At 41.7% G+C, this 17868-nt stretch overlaps 1 protein-coding gene across 2 annotated transcripts in view; it reads left to right on the forward strand.

Annotated features, from left to right (window-relative positions):
* LOC126297739 (E3 ubiquitin-protein ligase HERC2) overlaps positions 1–17868 on the forward strand; it is a 752343-nt gene that overhangs the window by 514676 nt on the left and 219799 nt on the right. For both annotated transcript variants that reach the window (XM_049988889.1, XM_049988890.1), the window contains one exon: positions 6135–6300. In XM_049988889.1, the coding sequence (XP_049844846.1) occupies positions 6135–6300 (166 nt within the window). The remainder of the gene's footprint in view (positions 1–6134; positions 6301–17868) is intronic.

Consider the following 17868-nt stretch of genomic DNA (forward strand, 5'->3'; position numbering starts at 1 on the left):
TTAACTGTTTCACATAGTTCGGGTCTGTTTGTCAACAGAATGTCTAATATGTTATCGCCATGAGTCAGTTCTATTTTTAACTGCTCAAGGTAGTATTAATGACCTTTATTACAAAAGGAAAAATTGCAACACTCAACTCTGTGTTAAATAGCTATGTTCCTAGTAAAGGGCGACTGACAAAATAACAAATCTCTTCAGTATATACAATTCCTAATACAAGCAAAGAAATGAGTGTTGATGCTTGAGAAACAAGATGAACAGGATCGTGAATGCGAACTCCAAAAATGTGATTACACTCGTGACTTGCTGATACATCCTGTGGATCATGAACTGGCTGTAAACAGGAATGGGATACTCACCATAACTGACCACATGGCAATCTGTTGAGGTAAGAGTGGGGTGACCAAGGAATGATAGGTTGCAATATTCACGAGAGAAACAGTGGCCCTAATATCGACCTGGAAATGGAACATGTCTAGCTGAATGTGCAATGTAATATAGATCGTGCTGGGAATGCTGAGCTCCTGGCCATGCACCGCCATCATGCTATTGACTTCTGCAACCTCCACGTCTACAGCCAAGGACTGGCTTTGCGTGCAGCCATGGCAAACAGCTACCACACCGCCTTGTTTATGACAAGCCACACACTGTGCCTGCTGGCCTCGCAACGATTACATGTGTGCATGGAAAACAGTCAGGACAGAAGGGGAACCTGCACTGGAAGGAGACACTATCTGACAGTGAGTGGCACAAACCCCAAACCCCATGAGTATGATGAGGGTATTGGTGAACAAAACCACTGCTGCAGAAATGACGTTATGTCCATGATGTCATCAAACTGCTTCATCGCAGACTGACACACCTCAAAAGCCTGAGTAACAGCCAAAACCTCCTCAAATGTCAGATCTTCTAAACACAAAGCCTTGCAACATGCCTCCCTGTCCATAGCAGAACAAACAACCATGTCACATATCACAGAGTTCCCATAGGAATGTTTAGAATGAGACCAAATAAATTTGCACTTACTTTTTAAACTGTGGAGCTCAGGACTTGTCCAATTTCTTTTGTTGCTTGTGAAAATCCATACCAGAAGCAATGATGTTGATTTGCTTGAGATAATAAGCACTGAGCAACTCACTCATTTCAGGAAACAACGATGTTACTGGGTACTCAATGGTGTAATTGTTTGAAGGAAATGAAATGTTTTGGACTCAGTTAAAGACAAGGAAAAAAAATCTTTTGCAAAGACGGGTCCTCTGCTTGAAATACTGTAAAATATTGCTGCAAACGGTGCATGTACAAGTCCCAATCTCCCTTCACTTCCATGAATGGTGTTAAAAGCTGGGGTAGTGCTTAGCATGCAGAGGGGAGTTGTGGAGGGCCCATAGCACTTTGAAATTCGTTACCAACTGATAAGCACACCTAACTGCTATTGCTGTTGCTCAAATTGCCATTGCTGCTGAGTTTGCTGCTGCTGCTGCTGTTTTAACAACTGATCCAAAGCCAAATCCATTATACTTACAAAACACGCACCAAAATGAAACAACTTTGTCTTCAAAAACTGTAGTATCTACAGTTTTTACTGACAACAACAACAACATCAACACCAACACAATTATATACAGTGGTGGTGAGCCAAGCACTGGAATTGTGCAACCATAAGAGAACATTAACTGAAAAATACACGCCCTGGATGAGTTCAGTCACATGGCAGTGATCATCCTACAATAACATGTAACTGTCTGTGAGTCGAAACATCACCTAGCACTTCTGAAGCACAAGAGAGCAAAACCACTCTGGTGGTTTGCCAATGGAAACACTCGTCTGGGGGCGGTGCTGCCATTGAGTGAAGCAGACACCCCCATACGCCCATCTTATGGGGAAGCAAAGAATACAAACGCTATGGTTGTGGTGGCAGCGTATGTGTGTGAGGTGTCACAACTCAACTCTATTGCACACAGTTCACTTCACAATATTGGCTCAAAACTGGTTGCAATGGACCTACATTCAGTGATAATAGGAATACCTGTCAGCTTGTAAACCAATTGCTATTGAAGAGGCATGATACTTGTCTCCAGTCCCTGCCAGTTAGGATCTTTTTGCAGCCACAGTTCTTATGCCTAGTTATGTGGTTACGGGTAGTACACTATTTCTTGTAGACATGTCCGACAGTCCACACTGACACACCAATAAATTGGACAATTTCATTTCTTGCTGTCGTCATGGGTGTATCCAAACATGATAGCTCCTTTCTGCAATTCTCTATGTCGATCCATGTTACTGCACTTATTCCATACAATTAATTGGCACATACATGCTGCTTCATTGCCGTAACTTACATGAACAGTGGTGGGTCACATGACCTCTTGGTACCAGTTCTATGCCATCTACAACACTCCAAAGTGACCAGTAAGCTTTTATAGAGGGGTTCCTAATAACTTGACCAGTGATCTTATGTATTTGGTAAACTTGTGTGGCACTTTTGATGAGTTTTGCAAATTGTGTGACAGTGATGAGGTGTCATGAATTATTAGCAAGGGTCGTAAGGTGACAGCTTGGTGTCAGTGAAGAGGAATGCTTTGGGATTGTACTAGAACCTGGTGGTTCAGTCAGCAAGAGGATGTGATCTTAAAGTTGTTGTATATCCATGTACAGAATGAGTTAAAGATTGGAAAACCGACTGGTTAAAACAGATACCAATATTTCAGTTCTAAATAACCAGTGTTTTGTGGTATTTGTTTCGTCTTGGGTTTTGAAATTTTGTTTTTATTTCTCTTACTAATAATTGTGTAAAAAAGCAGGCATATAAATTAGCCAGACCAGCAGTGCTAAAATCTTTGTTTCTTAAATAAACATTTTTGAAAAAATAAGTAATGTTTATCAAACAGTGCAGATGCATACTGCCAGTTCATAGCGTCGAGCGGCCACAGTATTTCAGTTATCAGACATGTCGCCATCATCAGCTGTGCTGACAAACGGGTCTCTTGAGGGCGCATGGCCAACAAATATCCCCAGCTCTGTGAGCCGTTCCATCCACAGACCACGGCCACACGTTGGCATCGGCTGTCACAGAGACTCTAGTGTTGGCATTTGTCATGGTGCTAGTGTCTCTGTGACTGCTGACACATGGCTGTGGGTGCAAACTGTGGACGGAGCAGGTCACAAGTGCATGGGATATTAGTCAACCACATGCCCTCAGGAGCTCAGTCTGTCAGTCCACATGATGGTGGCAACATGTCTGATCACCGAAATATTGTGCCTGTTGGACTCTATGAACCGGTAGTACACTTGTAGACTGTGCAATCAACAAATATGCCAGGAGGAACTGAAGATTCTCAAATAGTGTTTAATCGTATAATTTCCATTGCTTTGAAATGTTGGATTATTATATGAATTGTGAAAAGTGACCAGCATTATCGTAAAGATGATGCCTACAGTTAGAAACTAGCAACAAACACATGACATAAGGATCTGTACACCACTGCAGACACAGTAATGTGCCTGTTGCTGTGTGGTATGGCGTATTAGGTGGTACACATGTATGTGAAGGGTGCAAGGCTTTCCTCAACCTGGTCTATATGGTAACTTCTTGCTGTCATTTTTAGACATCAATTGCTGTACAGAATGGTACCATCCCTAGTTTGAAAGTATTTTAGAAATTATGGTATCAATGAAGCACAATGCTCCAATGGCTTAGTAAGATTAACACTGGGAAGAAGCACAACAAACTTGTGACATTGTATAAGAAGAAAATATCCACAGTTTTCCTTGGGAGGAATGGTAAATTTGATTGATATACCTATAATTTTATAGAGGTGCTGTAAACTTGGGCTAATAGCTGAACCCTTGATTTTGTAGTTGCTTCATGGTGAAAAATTGATACCATCAAAAGGGACTATGCAGGTAAGTCATTGACTTGTGAGCTTTTGCCATCGATGTAACCACATCTGTCCCCTTCACCTTCACAATCTTTGCTGGAGTCAATGAGACAAATATCAGCCACAGTGTCCACCCCATATTGACTATGATCTTGTACTCCTTTATCGTCATTAGAAGTTTTCAATCTTTGTTGGGAGTCTACATTTATTACTGGAAGCATTTCAGAAACTGATTATGTTGAGTGGTTTTAACAGTCAGGTTAAATTGGAGATGAAAAGAACTGGTGTAACCAAAAAATGGTTGTTCCAGCAATAACCATCATCCCTAGAGCAAAGCCCAAGTGGAGACTATTATGCAAGAAGGGAAAAAATTTGGTGTTGGGTTCCTTTGGGACACATCACCCAGAAAGTTAAGGATCTGATAGCAAGGAACAAATCAGATCTGGTAATAATTTGTGCTAGCATGACCTCACAACTTCAGGTAATGGATGTTGTTGTGGACAGACCTTTTCAGGCTCTCCTGCGATGGTTTTTCAGTGAGTGGCATTCGAAAAGTTATGTTTATCCAGTGCTATGGAATGCTCCAAGTTGACACACAATAGGAGGAGTGTCAGGAAGGGATAAATGACAGTAAGTTTACAAATGGAGATAATGATGTTAGTGATGATAATTAGGATGATGATGATGATGATTTAAAGTACTGATACCATAGATATTAAGCAAAAAAGGAAATGAAGATGACAATTAATGTAAACAATTTGTTTCTGTTTATTTTGTTTGTGCTTCTATCATCAAAATGTTGACAGTCAATAAATGATATAAGTTTAGAATAGGTACAATGTTAGCTTTCTAGATACTGTATATTAGTAAAAGAGTTTGCAGTTTTGATTAGTCAGGATAAGTTAAAATTAAATATTTTCAAAGATCCTCTAGAAGAAAAAGTGGGTTGTTGTATATTTGGGTAAATATGATATGTTATTGAGAATTTGAGAATTTTACTGTCACTGCAATTTGTATTTCCAGTATGGTCTAGTTTATGTGCCCAAGTCTTAGAAGAAGGCACCCATTATTCCTTTCTTTCTCAATCATGATTTCTTGCACAGAGGTGTGTTTTCTATTCCAAGCAACTAACTAATTATGTCCTTGAGTTTAAAAGGGATATTTCAGTGGCAAAGCAACAGTATTTCTTCAACTATCATGATACATACAACTTAATATGATCTCCCATTTTTAGATTTATGGAACACCTCATGATATAATGAAACCTACGCTGGAAACAGTTCATTGTGTAGCGAGTGACTTACTCAAAGGAAATGATTTTTCTAACTTGAATATGGCCGTGCCAACACCGAGTATATTGCTGGCACATGATTATATAAACAACCCTTTAACATAATGTATTAAACATTTCAGACTTGAATGTCTTTCTGAGATCATGGTGTTTTTGTAGGTGACAGACATGACTGGACTTTCTGAAAGTGGATTTCCTTCCCAATGAAAATTTCCACTGTGTAACTTCTGCTGACTCTTAAACATGCTCTTGCTTTGAACAGAAACATAATTAAGTTATTTCCTCTTTACATGGATGTAATTTATTACTGAAAATAAATTATTCAGCCCAGGAGGAAAAATCAAATCTAGGTTTCCCTGGCAACAGCAATGACAGCAATATAGGTTATAATCTGTATTGACAGGTGTGAAGTACTGACAGTATGCACACATTATTTGTCTAATAAAGACAGCTTTGGTAAACAGCCTTTGTAGATAACCCACCTATTTCATAATTTGCAACTAATAACGTCTGAGATGATCTGCTGTGGTTTTGCATGAAATTGTGGTAATGTTTAAAATAACCAAGCAAAAAACATAATGCTACAGAAAACTTGGTACCCTGTAATTATCACAATTTATTCATATTAAATAAACAATGCAGTAAACAGAAATTGCTCCTGAATATGTAAAATGGTTAGCTAGAACATTATGAATGCCCTGGCTAACAAGCACATTTCAACTAATAAGCTAAGAAAATTGTACATGTTTATGTAGTGTTACACAGGTTTACAGGTGTTATATGTCATATTAATATGTAAAGGACACGTATCTCTTCTTTTGAATTTCAAATTAACAAACATTTGTGCAAATGACTTTATATGATAAACTGTTCCTCATCATTAATCATAAGGTTAATGACTGAAAACGGCTTGTTTTTTTATTATCTATTTAATAGTTCACTGACTGTTGTATTACTCTTCACAGGTTGTTGGGCATACAGAAGAGGAAGAAGGTGGACGTCCACGTCTAGATGAATTTACTCGTCTCTTAGGACAGGATGATGCTCGTGTTCTTGTTGATTTACTGAAACTAGCTGTTGCAGGGAGAGCAGGTCCCTCAGCAAAAGAAACATTATCATCTGTGCTTGTTGGTATGTTGTGGCTATGTTACTTGTACCTATATTATTTATGTCTTTATTAATCAGTTATGTTTCATTATTGCTGAGAAAACTGCAACTGCAAATGTATATCCTAGTAGGTGACATATTATTTCTTCTAGTGATATTATTATTATTACAATTGTTTCTTGAAGTGAAAACATAAATAGTTAGGATTATCCTGAGCGGATCAAGAAAGACACCTCTAAAGCTCATGTGTATGCCAACTGTTAGACTGGTGTTATGTTGGCTGCCTTAAACAGTTATCCCACGTTTTGATAGGCAACAGATTGTCACATGCTTCTCATCACTCCTGATAACTGTGCATTGCTGGTTTAGAAACTAATAATCATTAGTCCAGTGACTTACTTGACTATTCCAGTACTGGTCACATAGTTGTGTCAAAAACAGTCTTCATCGTAAGTTAACGCATTTCCCTACTGGTTACTTCATAGCCTCTATCCTACCAATCTGCTCATCCTATCCATCCACCCATCCCATTTCATATCCCTTCACATAGTTACAAGCAGTTATGTCATGATGTTACAGAGTCCAGCTATGACATATTAACTAAATAATCAAAACTCTTCTCAACTCGAAGACTGGCTTTGAACTCTGCGGTGCTTTACTTGGCAATCTTTGAAATGAGATACCCAACAAGCTAAAAAAGGACATTCAGTTTAACATGCACTGTGAAAAGAAATGCATCTTAACAGGTTTCATGGGTACAAATCATAACCACAGGTGAAAGAAATCATGAAAGACAGAAAATATAGTGGGACCAACTGAGAACTGAACCCTTAACCTATTTCTGTTTAATTTCAAACTAATCAAAGTGTCCAGCCACATCCATTAACTGAGTAGTTAAAGAATGTTACACTGTATGTTTTATGTAGGTGTGGCTTCTGGATGAAAGTGAGCTGTCTTCCATTTTTTGATATGTTTTGATTTGCACACTGCAGGAACAGGTATGACATAAAATTAAGTCTCCTGAGCAGTCAAAATAGCCTCAGGACTACCGAATGGTGAAACTGAATGATTTACAAAGGCACACACAACTGTTTTGCAGTCATATCTGCAAGTGGTGCTGGAATTAGGTAACTGGAAAAGTGATCAATATTGGTAGGGTTTATTAATTAGTTTGTGTGTTCTGTGGAAATTGACTGACACTGTCCAAGCTGTAGTGGCATCTGGGAGGGTTTGGAAAGGAATTTTGGTTCTTGGTGGGGGCACCCGCTAGGCAAAAGTCAAACAGTTTTGTATATACTTCCAGACATCAGTCTGTCTGCCCTTCCACCAAAGTCATGGGACTTTTTAGCTTTTGTGGGGCTTTGACCACTATGACATGCCTACAAACTGTCATCACACTGAGCTATTATACACAGTTACAACCCTTTGGTAGTTACTACTCTGTTACACAGGAGGGCCTTGCTGTATAGAATACAATCCTCTGTAACAAAATCCAAAAGAGAAGTGTACCGGTGACATTCTGCATCTCTTTTCTGTGTTTCTCTCAGTTCTTCTATTAAAACATCATCTGACTGGAGCATTCTGATCTCTCAACTCAGCGCATCAGCATTTTCGCGTTAATGACCTGGTTTGTGGTGTACTTCATAATCAAATTCAGATTACTTTAATAACCAACAACTTAAATTACTTCTGGGGTCCTTTAAAGTGAGCATTCACAAAAGAGCCATGTGGTCAGTGACCACAGTGAATTTACTTCCATATAAATAACATTAAAAATGTTCACTCTGAATATAAGCACTAGCAACTCCTTCTCACTGTTACCGTAATCGATTTCTGCTTGGCTTAGCTGCCTAAAAGCATGGCCTATAGGTCTTTATACATGATTACATTCACGAATAAGAACAGCACCAATAAGATAATCTGAGCCAAAGGTCATTATTAGTAAAGGCAAACTGCTCAAAATATATTTAATTTTTCTCATAGCTCACCTACATTTTTCTCACCACTCACATATTGCACTTTTGTTTAACAACTTTGTTAATGGTTTAGCCACTAAGCCATAAACCTTCATGAAACGATGATAATAATTAGTGAGACCAAGAAAAAATTGCAACTCTTGAACATTAGTGGGCTCAGGAAAACTTTCTACTGCTTCAGTTATCCATAGCTCTGGCTTAATACTATCTGAAATGATAATATGTCTTAGGTACTGAACCTGTGATTGTGCAAAAGAACTCTTCTCCATCTTTAAACTTAAGCGTACATCTTGTAACCTCAATAATACATTATTCAATCTCTCTATATGTCCCACAATAATCCATGAAAATACACTGAAGCACCAAAGAAACTGCTATAGGCGTGCACATTTAAATATAGAGATGTGTAAACAAGCCGAATAGGGTGCTGCGATCGGCAATGCGTATATATGATGACAACAAGTGCCTGGAGCAGTTGTTAGATAGGTTACTGCTGCTACAGTGGCAGGTTACCAAGATTTATGTGAGTTTGAATGTGGTGCTATAGTCGGTGCACAAGCAATATGACACAGCATCTCCAAGGCAGTGATGAAGTGAGGATTTTCCCCTACGACCATTTCACGGGTGTACCATGAATATCAGGAACCTGGTAAAACATCAAATCTGTGACATCGCTGCAGCCAGAAACAGATCCTGTAAGACAGGACCAACAATGACTGAAGAGAATCGTTCAATGTGACAGAAGTGCTATCCTTCTGCAAATTACTACAGATTTTAGTGCTGGCCCATCAACAAGTGTCAGAGTGCAAACCATTCAACTAAACATCATCGATATGGGCTTTTGGAGCTGAAGGCCCACTCGTGTACCCTTGATGACTGCATGACAAAAAGCTTTACACCTCGCCTGGGCCAGTCAACACTGACATTGGACTGTCAATGACTGGAAACATGTTGCCTGGTCGGATGAGTCATTTCAAATTTTATCAAATGGATGGACAATTGTGGGTATGGAGACAACATCATGAATCCAAGGACACTGTATGTCAGCAGGGACTGTTCAAGGTGGTAGAGGCTCTATAACGGTGTGGGGTGTGTGCAGTTGGAGTGATATGGGACCCCTGATACATCTAGATATGACTCTGACAGGTGACACACCTTAAACATCCTGCCTGATCACCTGCATCCAGTCATGTCCGTTGTGCATTCCGACAGACTTGGGCAATCAAGCAGGACAATGTGACACCCCATGCATCCAGAATTGCTACAGAGTGGCTCCAGGAACACTCTTCTGAGTTTAAACACTTCCGCTGACCTCCAAACTCCCCAAACATGAACTTTATTGAGCAAATCTGGGATGCCTTTCAACATGCTGTTCAGAAGAGAGCTCCAGCACTGTGGAATTCATGGTGTTAGTTCCCTCCAGCACTACTTCAGACATTAGTCGAGTCCATGCCACATTGTATTACCGCATTTCTGTGTGCGTTGTGGGTCCCACATGATACTAGGCAGGTGTACCGGTTTCTTTGGCTCTTCAGTGTATTATGACATCATCCAAATACATTATCACATAGTAGGCTTCAGTCCTCTCTACAACACGTCAGTGACTCTTTGAAAAGTGCTAGGCACATTTCTGAGACCTCCGGTGGGTTCAGGGATTAAAATAGACCTGAGGTATTCCTTCCTGTTGTAAGAGGAGAGTAAAAGGAGCCTCCCACTCATCAGCCTAATCAGTTATGGTCCCCCTTTCAGGATTTGACATGCACATCTTTCAAATTATCCGAAATGTGGGCCATTTAGGCAAGTATGCCTTACGCAGTGCTCCATATATCCAGTGTGTGATTAGACCTTCTGCACCCCATATTGTCCTGCGTCTGCAACTCCACCTGCAACCCAGCTATCTGCGTGAGAACATCTTAGAGGGTACATCATAGAGGGTACATCATCTGATTCCATAGTCCTCTGTCCTCTTTCACCGGCCGGCTGCCGTGGTCTCGCGGTAATAGGCGCGCAGTCCGGAACCGTGCGACTGCTACAGTCGCAGGTTCGAATCCTGCTTCGGGCATGGATGTGTGTGATGTCCTTAGGTTAGTTAGGTTTAAGTAGTTCTAAGTTCTAGGGGACTTATGACCACAGCAGTTGAGTCCCATAGTGCTCAGAACCATTTGAACCTCTTTCTCTGCCATGCCGATGTTGGATTTCTCGACACCCAATATCCAGCATGGTAGCCAGTCTGCCATGATGGTGCCCTGCCAACACAGGGATAGCACTGCTGATACCTGAGCTGCAAACTCCCCACATATGCCAAGGAGTAGATACCCTTCTTCTTGGGGCATCAGGACTCCTGGCAATGGCCATCGCACCAGATGGCCTTTGCTGTGGCTGGGTGGTGCCCGTGGCGAGAGCTCCTGACCGGAGAGGGTGGCATCAGGGCAGATGACCCACAATGAAGCAGACCAAGTCATCTTTTGCTGAAGACCAAATGACCCCAGCAGTCTCTAAAAAAGGAAAGTCGAAATTAATGCTGAGAAATATGACCACAAATCGTTCCCCTCTCTAGCCACACCATGGGAGGAAAATAGAACTATGGAAAAAAGAGACCCTTATTCACGAAGGTATTTATTGTGCAGCAGAATGGATGGAGACTCCTTTCTGGTTACAAAGCTTCTATTTCTTGTCAAACACACTGAGGACAAGTTTGGCAAAGTGGCTGCACTGTCTGAAATGATATAATGGGGCAGTGCTCATTCAGACAGCCTGTGCCAAGCTAGATGATATTCTCATTCCTGTCATCTCACATAAAAGCCTTAACATGGTCCAGTGGACTATTTTCCATTGCGACTCTCTTGCAGTCTGATAATCAACTCCGTGCTTATTTAGAATGGCAGGGTGTTCACTTCATGTGGCGTGTCTGTAGGGGACCCAAAGACAATAGGGTTGCTACCTGTGCCTTCGTCTTGCCCTTTGAACATGATTCATTGCCTGGAAAGGTCAAGTTGATGGTTTACCTAAGTGACATAAAACCATATGTCCCTCCCCGTATGTGATACTTTAAGAGCTAGAAATTTGGGCACATGTCTTCCCACTGCATTTCCAGTGTCACATGTCAAGACTGCTGACATCTACTGCATCAAAATACTCCCTGTGTGCCTGCTCCCACTTGTGTCAGCTGTGGAGAGCACGGCTCCCCCTGCTTGCCAGACTGCACAGTACTCCACATGGAGCAGAAAATTATGAAGTACAAGACTGTGGATCAGCTGACTTACCAAGAGGTCAAACGTAAATTTGAACAGTTGCACCCCATTCACTTGACATCTATGTATGCTGCAGCTACGTTGACATCACCTTCACTTGCGATAGTTATAACATCTCTGTCTCGTACAGCGGACCCTCCAGGCCACCCAAATCTATCTGCCCCCATTGGTGGTTGGGCAACCTCTGTTTCCATTACTCCCAGGGGTAACCTCTTTTTCCATTACTCCCATACCACCTACTTTGAGATAAATACAGCCCCAAATGCCAGGGACATCGGTCCACTCCCCACAGCCGGAGAGGTCACAGCCTCCTCTTGTCTCTTCTTGCACAAAAGGAGTCCGTTGAGACACTCCCTTCCAAGGTCTCCACTAATGGAAAAGTGGACACTTGCCAGTGGCTGAAGGAGCCACAAGCTGCTGGATGAAGGGCTTCACAGCCTTCCTCTGTGCCTGAAGCTACTTCGGAGAAATCCTCCCAGCAAGACCCTAAAGAGAAGCGAGAGAGCAAGCGGATGAAGAAGTAGTAAGGCTAAGAAACAGACTCTCCGGTGGCACCAACACGATCACTCCCAACCATTTCTGCATCTGAGGACAAGATTTTAGTGTCCCCCAAAAACCTGAATCTCACCAACACACATACACACACATACTCAACTGGTGGCAGCAGGTGGTGCTGAGGTGTAAACTGCCTCCGTGGTCACTTCATGCCTTCCCCAACTACAGAAAGCATCATCCTCCAGTGAAACTGCAGGAGTTTTTTCTCCCCCCTGGTTGCGATATGAAAACTATTAAGTGTTACACCTGCTTTTTGCATTGCTCTTCAGTCTGTGATGCAGACGCCAGCCCTTCATGGCTGTACTGACTGTGATAAACTGTCAGGTGGAGTTTGTATCTATGTCCTTACCTCTGTCTGTAGTGAACTTGTGCTCCTTCAAACACTTTTAAAAGCTGTGGCTGTCAGGGTGAGAACAACACATGAAATTACCATCTGTAACATCCATCTTCTTCCAAATGATGAAGTGCCACCCCATGTATTGGTGGCACTAATTTCCCAAGTCCCCTCACCTTTTCTACTTCAATGCCCATAACCCATTGTGTGGTGGGACCAAGGTTACTAGCTGTGGTAAAGATGTTAAGGACCTACTAACCCAACTTGACATTTGCCTCCTAAATGCAGATGCCCCCACACATTTCAGTGTGGCACATGGCACATACTTGGCCGTTGATCTCTCAGTTTGTAGTCCTGGCCTTTTCCCATCTATCCACTGGATAGCTCATGATGACTTGTGTGGTAGAGATCACTTTAAAAACTTCCTGTCCCTTACCCAGCATCACTCATCTGGACACTTGCCCATATGGGCTTTTCCCACCGCTGACTGGGACACTTTCATCTTTTCTACCTCTGTTGAATCTCCGTTGTATGACAACATCAGTGAGGTGATCCACACTATCACTAGTACCATTGTTGCCACAGGTGAACTGGCAATACCTTGTTCCTCAGGTTTCCCCCTGTGGAAGTCAGAGCCTTGTCGGTCACCAGAAATCGCAGCAGCCCTCCAGTGTCATAAGTGAACCTCATTGCCTTCAAATGGCTCCGTGCCCAGGTCCACCAAATTATAGAAGCACGAGTGTTGGGAATGATATGCCTCCACCATTCGAAAAAGATCCTCTGCTTCCCAGGTTTGGATCAAGCTCCATCGCCTTTACTCTATCAAACCCCTGCAGGTGTACCAGGAATTTCCACATGGAGCTGTATCTGCCAATCCAGATGTAATCGCAGAGCATCTTGCTGAGCATTATGCTCGCACCTCTGCATCTGAGGATTACCACCCCACCTTTCGTCTCCTCAAACGGCGGGCGGAACGAAAACACCTGTCTTTTGCTACACACTACCCAGAGCCATATAACACTACCTTCTGTGAGTGGAAATTTATCAGTGCCCTTGCCATCTGTCCTGACACATCCACTGGCCCAGACTGCATCCATTTCTAATTGATTAAACATCTGTCAGTGGGTTACCAGCGCAACCTCCTCGCTATCTTCAATCACATCTGGAGCAAAGGGAATTCTCGTCGCAGTTGTGGGAAAGTATAGTCGTTCCAGTGATAAAGCCTGGTAAGAACCTGCTAGATATGGATAGCTATTGTCCTATTAGCCTCACCAAGTTTCTCTGAACTCTACTTGAACATATGGTGAGCCAGCAGTTGTGTCAGTGCTGCAGCTGTACAAAGCCCTCGTGCAGTCCCATCTGGATTATGGGAGTCTGGTGTATGGTTCAGCATCGCTGCCCACACTGTTTCTGCTGGACCCTGTCCACCACTGTGGAGTTCGGCTTCTGATGGGAGCTTTCCAAATGAGCCCAGTGAACAGCCTCCTTGTGGGAGCTGGCATTCCTCCATTGCGACTCTGGCGGCACTCCTGCTTGCAAATTTATAACGCCCACATTCATTATTCACCTTACCCTCCAAATTACCATCTCCTTTTCCGTAACAGGGCGATCCATCTCCCGCAATGGCGGCTCAGAATGGAGAACCCCCTTGCAGTCCATGTACAGTTGCTTCCTACTGAACTCGACACTTTCTCTCTTACCACCTTTCCTGCAAGTCCACTTACGTACACCTTCACGGTCTGTGCCTCAGCCACAGCTTTGTCTGGACTTATTGCAAGGCCTAAAAGGCTCAGTTCCACCTGAGGCCCTCCACCAGCAATTTTTCACTATTCTCAGCAAGTTCCAAGGCTCAGAAATAGCCTACACTGATGAATCAATGTTCGAGGTCTTGTTGGCTTCGCTTACGCTCACGTTGGACGTACTGAATGGCACTCCTTGCCTGATGGCCACAGTGTTTTCACTGCAGAGTTCGTAGCCATCTATTGTGATGTTGAACATATCCGATCCTGCACTGGTGAGTCCTTCATCATCTGTAGTGACCCCATAAGGAGCCTACAAGCTCTCGACCTGTGATTCCCTTGTCATCAATTGGTAATGACTGTCCAGGAGTCTCTTTATGCCCTCAACAACAGTGGACATTCAGTGACCTTCACTTAGACCCCAGGACATTTCAGGATGGTGGGGGAATGATCTTGCTGACAGCCTGGCCGAACAGGCTACCGGTAAACCAACTCTGGAGATCGGCCTGCCTGAAACTGATCTCTGATTGGTCTTCTGCCGTAAAGTTTTTGTGATCTGGGATGCTGAGTGGTGCACCCTCAGTACACCAAATAAACTGTGTTATAAGGAGACAACGAATGTGTGGTGGTCATCCATGCGAGCCACTTGCAGGGACTCTGTTGTTCTTTGTCGACTCCGCATTGGCCATACTTGGCTAGCACATGGAAGGGTGGGTGGCTCACCTTTTTTTTCCAGCCAGCCCAGGCCATCTGCTATATTCTTTTAATACCATCCACTACTGTTTCCTCTTAGTGCATGTTTTCCCCTTCCTGTTAACTTCTGTCATTTTGTCTTCAGTGTGATTCAAAGTTAGTTTTGAGTCTTTTAATTTCCCCAACTCCATTAGGGACTGTTTTTAACTTGAGACCTGTTTGAATGAGGACTGATGACAACGTAGTTTGGTCCCTTTACTCCCCAAACCAACCAACATTTCTAAGTCCAAAAGGCTTGTTAAAACTCACACAACCCTGAGAGAACCACAAATGTTGTTTTTGGTCAGCCTTGTGGTGAAATCAGAATTTAGTGGTAACTAGAATATACATCAAGGGTTATAAAATACCTGCAATTCCCTAATCCGTCCAGTATTTTGTCAATACAAGAATACAAAGTTATTATGAGGCTTGTCTAGAAAGTAAGTGCTGTTTTGTTGTACCAAGACTGCAGCACTAGTGTCACAGTTCCAACAACATTCACACTTGTCTCTCTGGTTCATTGTCTTTCCATTGATGCCATTACAGCCAGAAAATGTTGTGTTTACATTTGTTTGTGATCATTCAAAAAGTTTAATACGTTCTCTGAGCTCACCGGCTGTGAAGTGTGTTCCGTAATACGGTTTTTGAGTGAAAAGAATCTTAAGCCACCTGAAATTCATCAACTTGTATAGATTTGTGGTGAAAATGAATGACTGATGGAATGGTGAGGAAGTGAGTGAGGCAATTCAATGGTAGATGAACCAATGTTCACGACGACGCATGGAATGGATGGCATTGTGTTTTCAGTGATTGTGTGGTTGAGAAAGTTAATGAGAAAATCGTGAAAACAGACAGTTCACAATAAGAATGCTTTGTTGTGTGTCTCCACAAATTTCAAAAACAGATTTGCATGAAATTGTCACAATTTTCTCAAATTGTGTTCCTGTTGCGTTCCCAAAATGCTGACAGCTGTCCACAAAACAAAGCAACTTGGCAGTACTTTGACATTTATTGCTGATACAGTGATGAGGGAGATGAATTCTTATATGCATTTCTGACTGGTGATGATACTTGGGTTTGTCATGTCACTCCACAATCAAAATAACAGTTGATCGAGTGGAGACACTCAAAATCCTCCAAAAAATAAAACTTCAAAACAATTTTGTCAGCACAATATGTTCTGGGACAGACAGGGCATTCTGCTTGTTGAGTTCTTCCCAGAGGTGGAACCGTCAATGTGACTTGAAGTGTGACTTTGGAGGAAGGCGCTTTGACAGCGATGATGACACAAAAAACTGATATTCAGCAATGGCTATCTTCACGGACAGCTTCTTTATTTGAAGAGGGCATATAAAAGTAGGTTTTCTGCTATTACAAATGCCTGAAAAATGGTGGCAACTATGTAGGAAAATAGTGAAAGTATTTGCTGTTTCTTGTAAAAATAAATTTTTGTTTGAAAAAAGTTTTTATGGTTTTTTTTCCAAAATGGTACTTACTTTCAGGACATCCCTCCTGTCAGGTGGTGTTACCTTGATATCACTCACATACCAATGCGCAGATGTTGGGATTTGTCTTCATTGTTTGACTTTTTGGCTACCATAACCATAGGCAATGACCAAGGGTTTGCAGAAGGTTGAATTATCCCTGCTGCCAGTTGTTGTTGTATAGTATCCTCAACAACAGATTGTAGAAGGTATGGGAGCCTGTGCAGTTTTTGAGCAATTGATCTAGCATCTCCCACTGGAATTTTATGTTGTTCAAGGTCAGTTGCTAGCAAATACTGCTGCTCCTTGAACAACCAGGTATATCCCTCTAATACTGGGAAAGATTTTGCTCTGACTCGGACAAATGTGTTAAACTCAGATATGACTGTTTTTTTAAATAAGGGAATGATTTCAAAAAAACTTTCCTTACTGACAGCTGTTTGTTTTTTTTTTCTTTTACACTTAAACTGTTTTTCCCTTTGAACCCTTCCACCACCATTTCCTGACGCCTAGAAAGTATTGTTCCATGTGGATCTCAATACTATATTTAGCAGTTATATACAACCACTCGCTCACAGAAAGTTCCATACCTAAAGACTGGAAAATTTCTCAAGTCACACCAATACCCAAAAAGAGAAATAAGAGTAATCCACTGAATTATAGCCCCATATCACAAACGTCAATTTGCAGTAGGATTTTGGAACATATACTGTGTTCGAACATTATGAATTACCTCAAAGAAAACAATTTATTTGACACATAGTCAGCAAGGATTCAGGAAACATCATTCTTGTGAAATACAACTAGCTCTTTATACTCATGAAGAAATGAGTGCTATCGACAAGGGATGTCAAATTGATTCCATATCTTTAGATTTCCAGAAGGCTTTCAAGCATCTCCTAACCAAGTAGTGTGCCTATGGAATATCCCCTCAGTTGTACAACTGGATTTGTGATTTCCTGTCAGAAACGTCACAGTTCATAGTATTAGACAGAAAGAGATCGAGTAAAACAGAAGTAATATCCGCCATTCCCCAAGGAAGTGTTATAGGCCCTCTATTGTTCCTGATCTTTATTAATGACATAGGGGACAATCTGAGTAGCCCTCTTTGATTATTTGTAGATGATGCTGCCATTTACCATCTTGTAAAGTCATCAGATGACCAAAACAAATTGCAAAATGAGTTAGATAAGATATGTGTGTGGTACGAAAAGTGGCAGTTGAGACGGAATAAAGGAAAGTGTGAAGTTATTCACATGAGTACTAAAAGAAATCCGCTAAATGATAAGTCACACAACTCTGAATACTGTAAATTCAACTATATACTTAGGGAATACAATTACAAATAACCTAAACTGCGATTCATTGGCAGAACACTTAGAAGGTGCAACAGATCTACTAAAGACACTGCTTACACCATGCTTGTCCACCTTATTCTTTAGTATTGTTGTGCAGTGTGGGATCCACATCAGGTGGGACTGACGGAAGACAACAAAAAAGTTCAAAGAATGGTTTCTCATT

Source organism: Schistocerca gregaria, chromosome X (assembly GCF_023897955.1).
Source record: "Schistocerca gregaria isolate iqSchGreg1 chromosome X, iqSchGreg1.2, whole genome shotgun sequence".
Classification (NCBI taxonomy): Eukaryota; Metazoa; Arthropoda; class Insecta; order Orthoptera; family Acrididae; genus Schistocerca; species Schistocerca gregaria.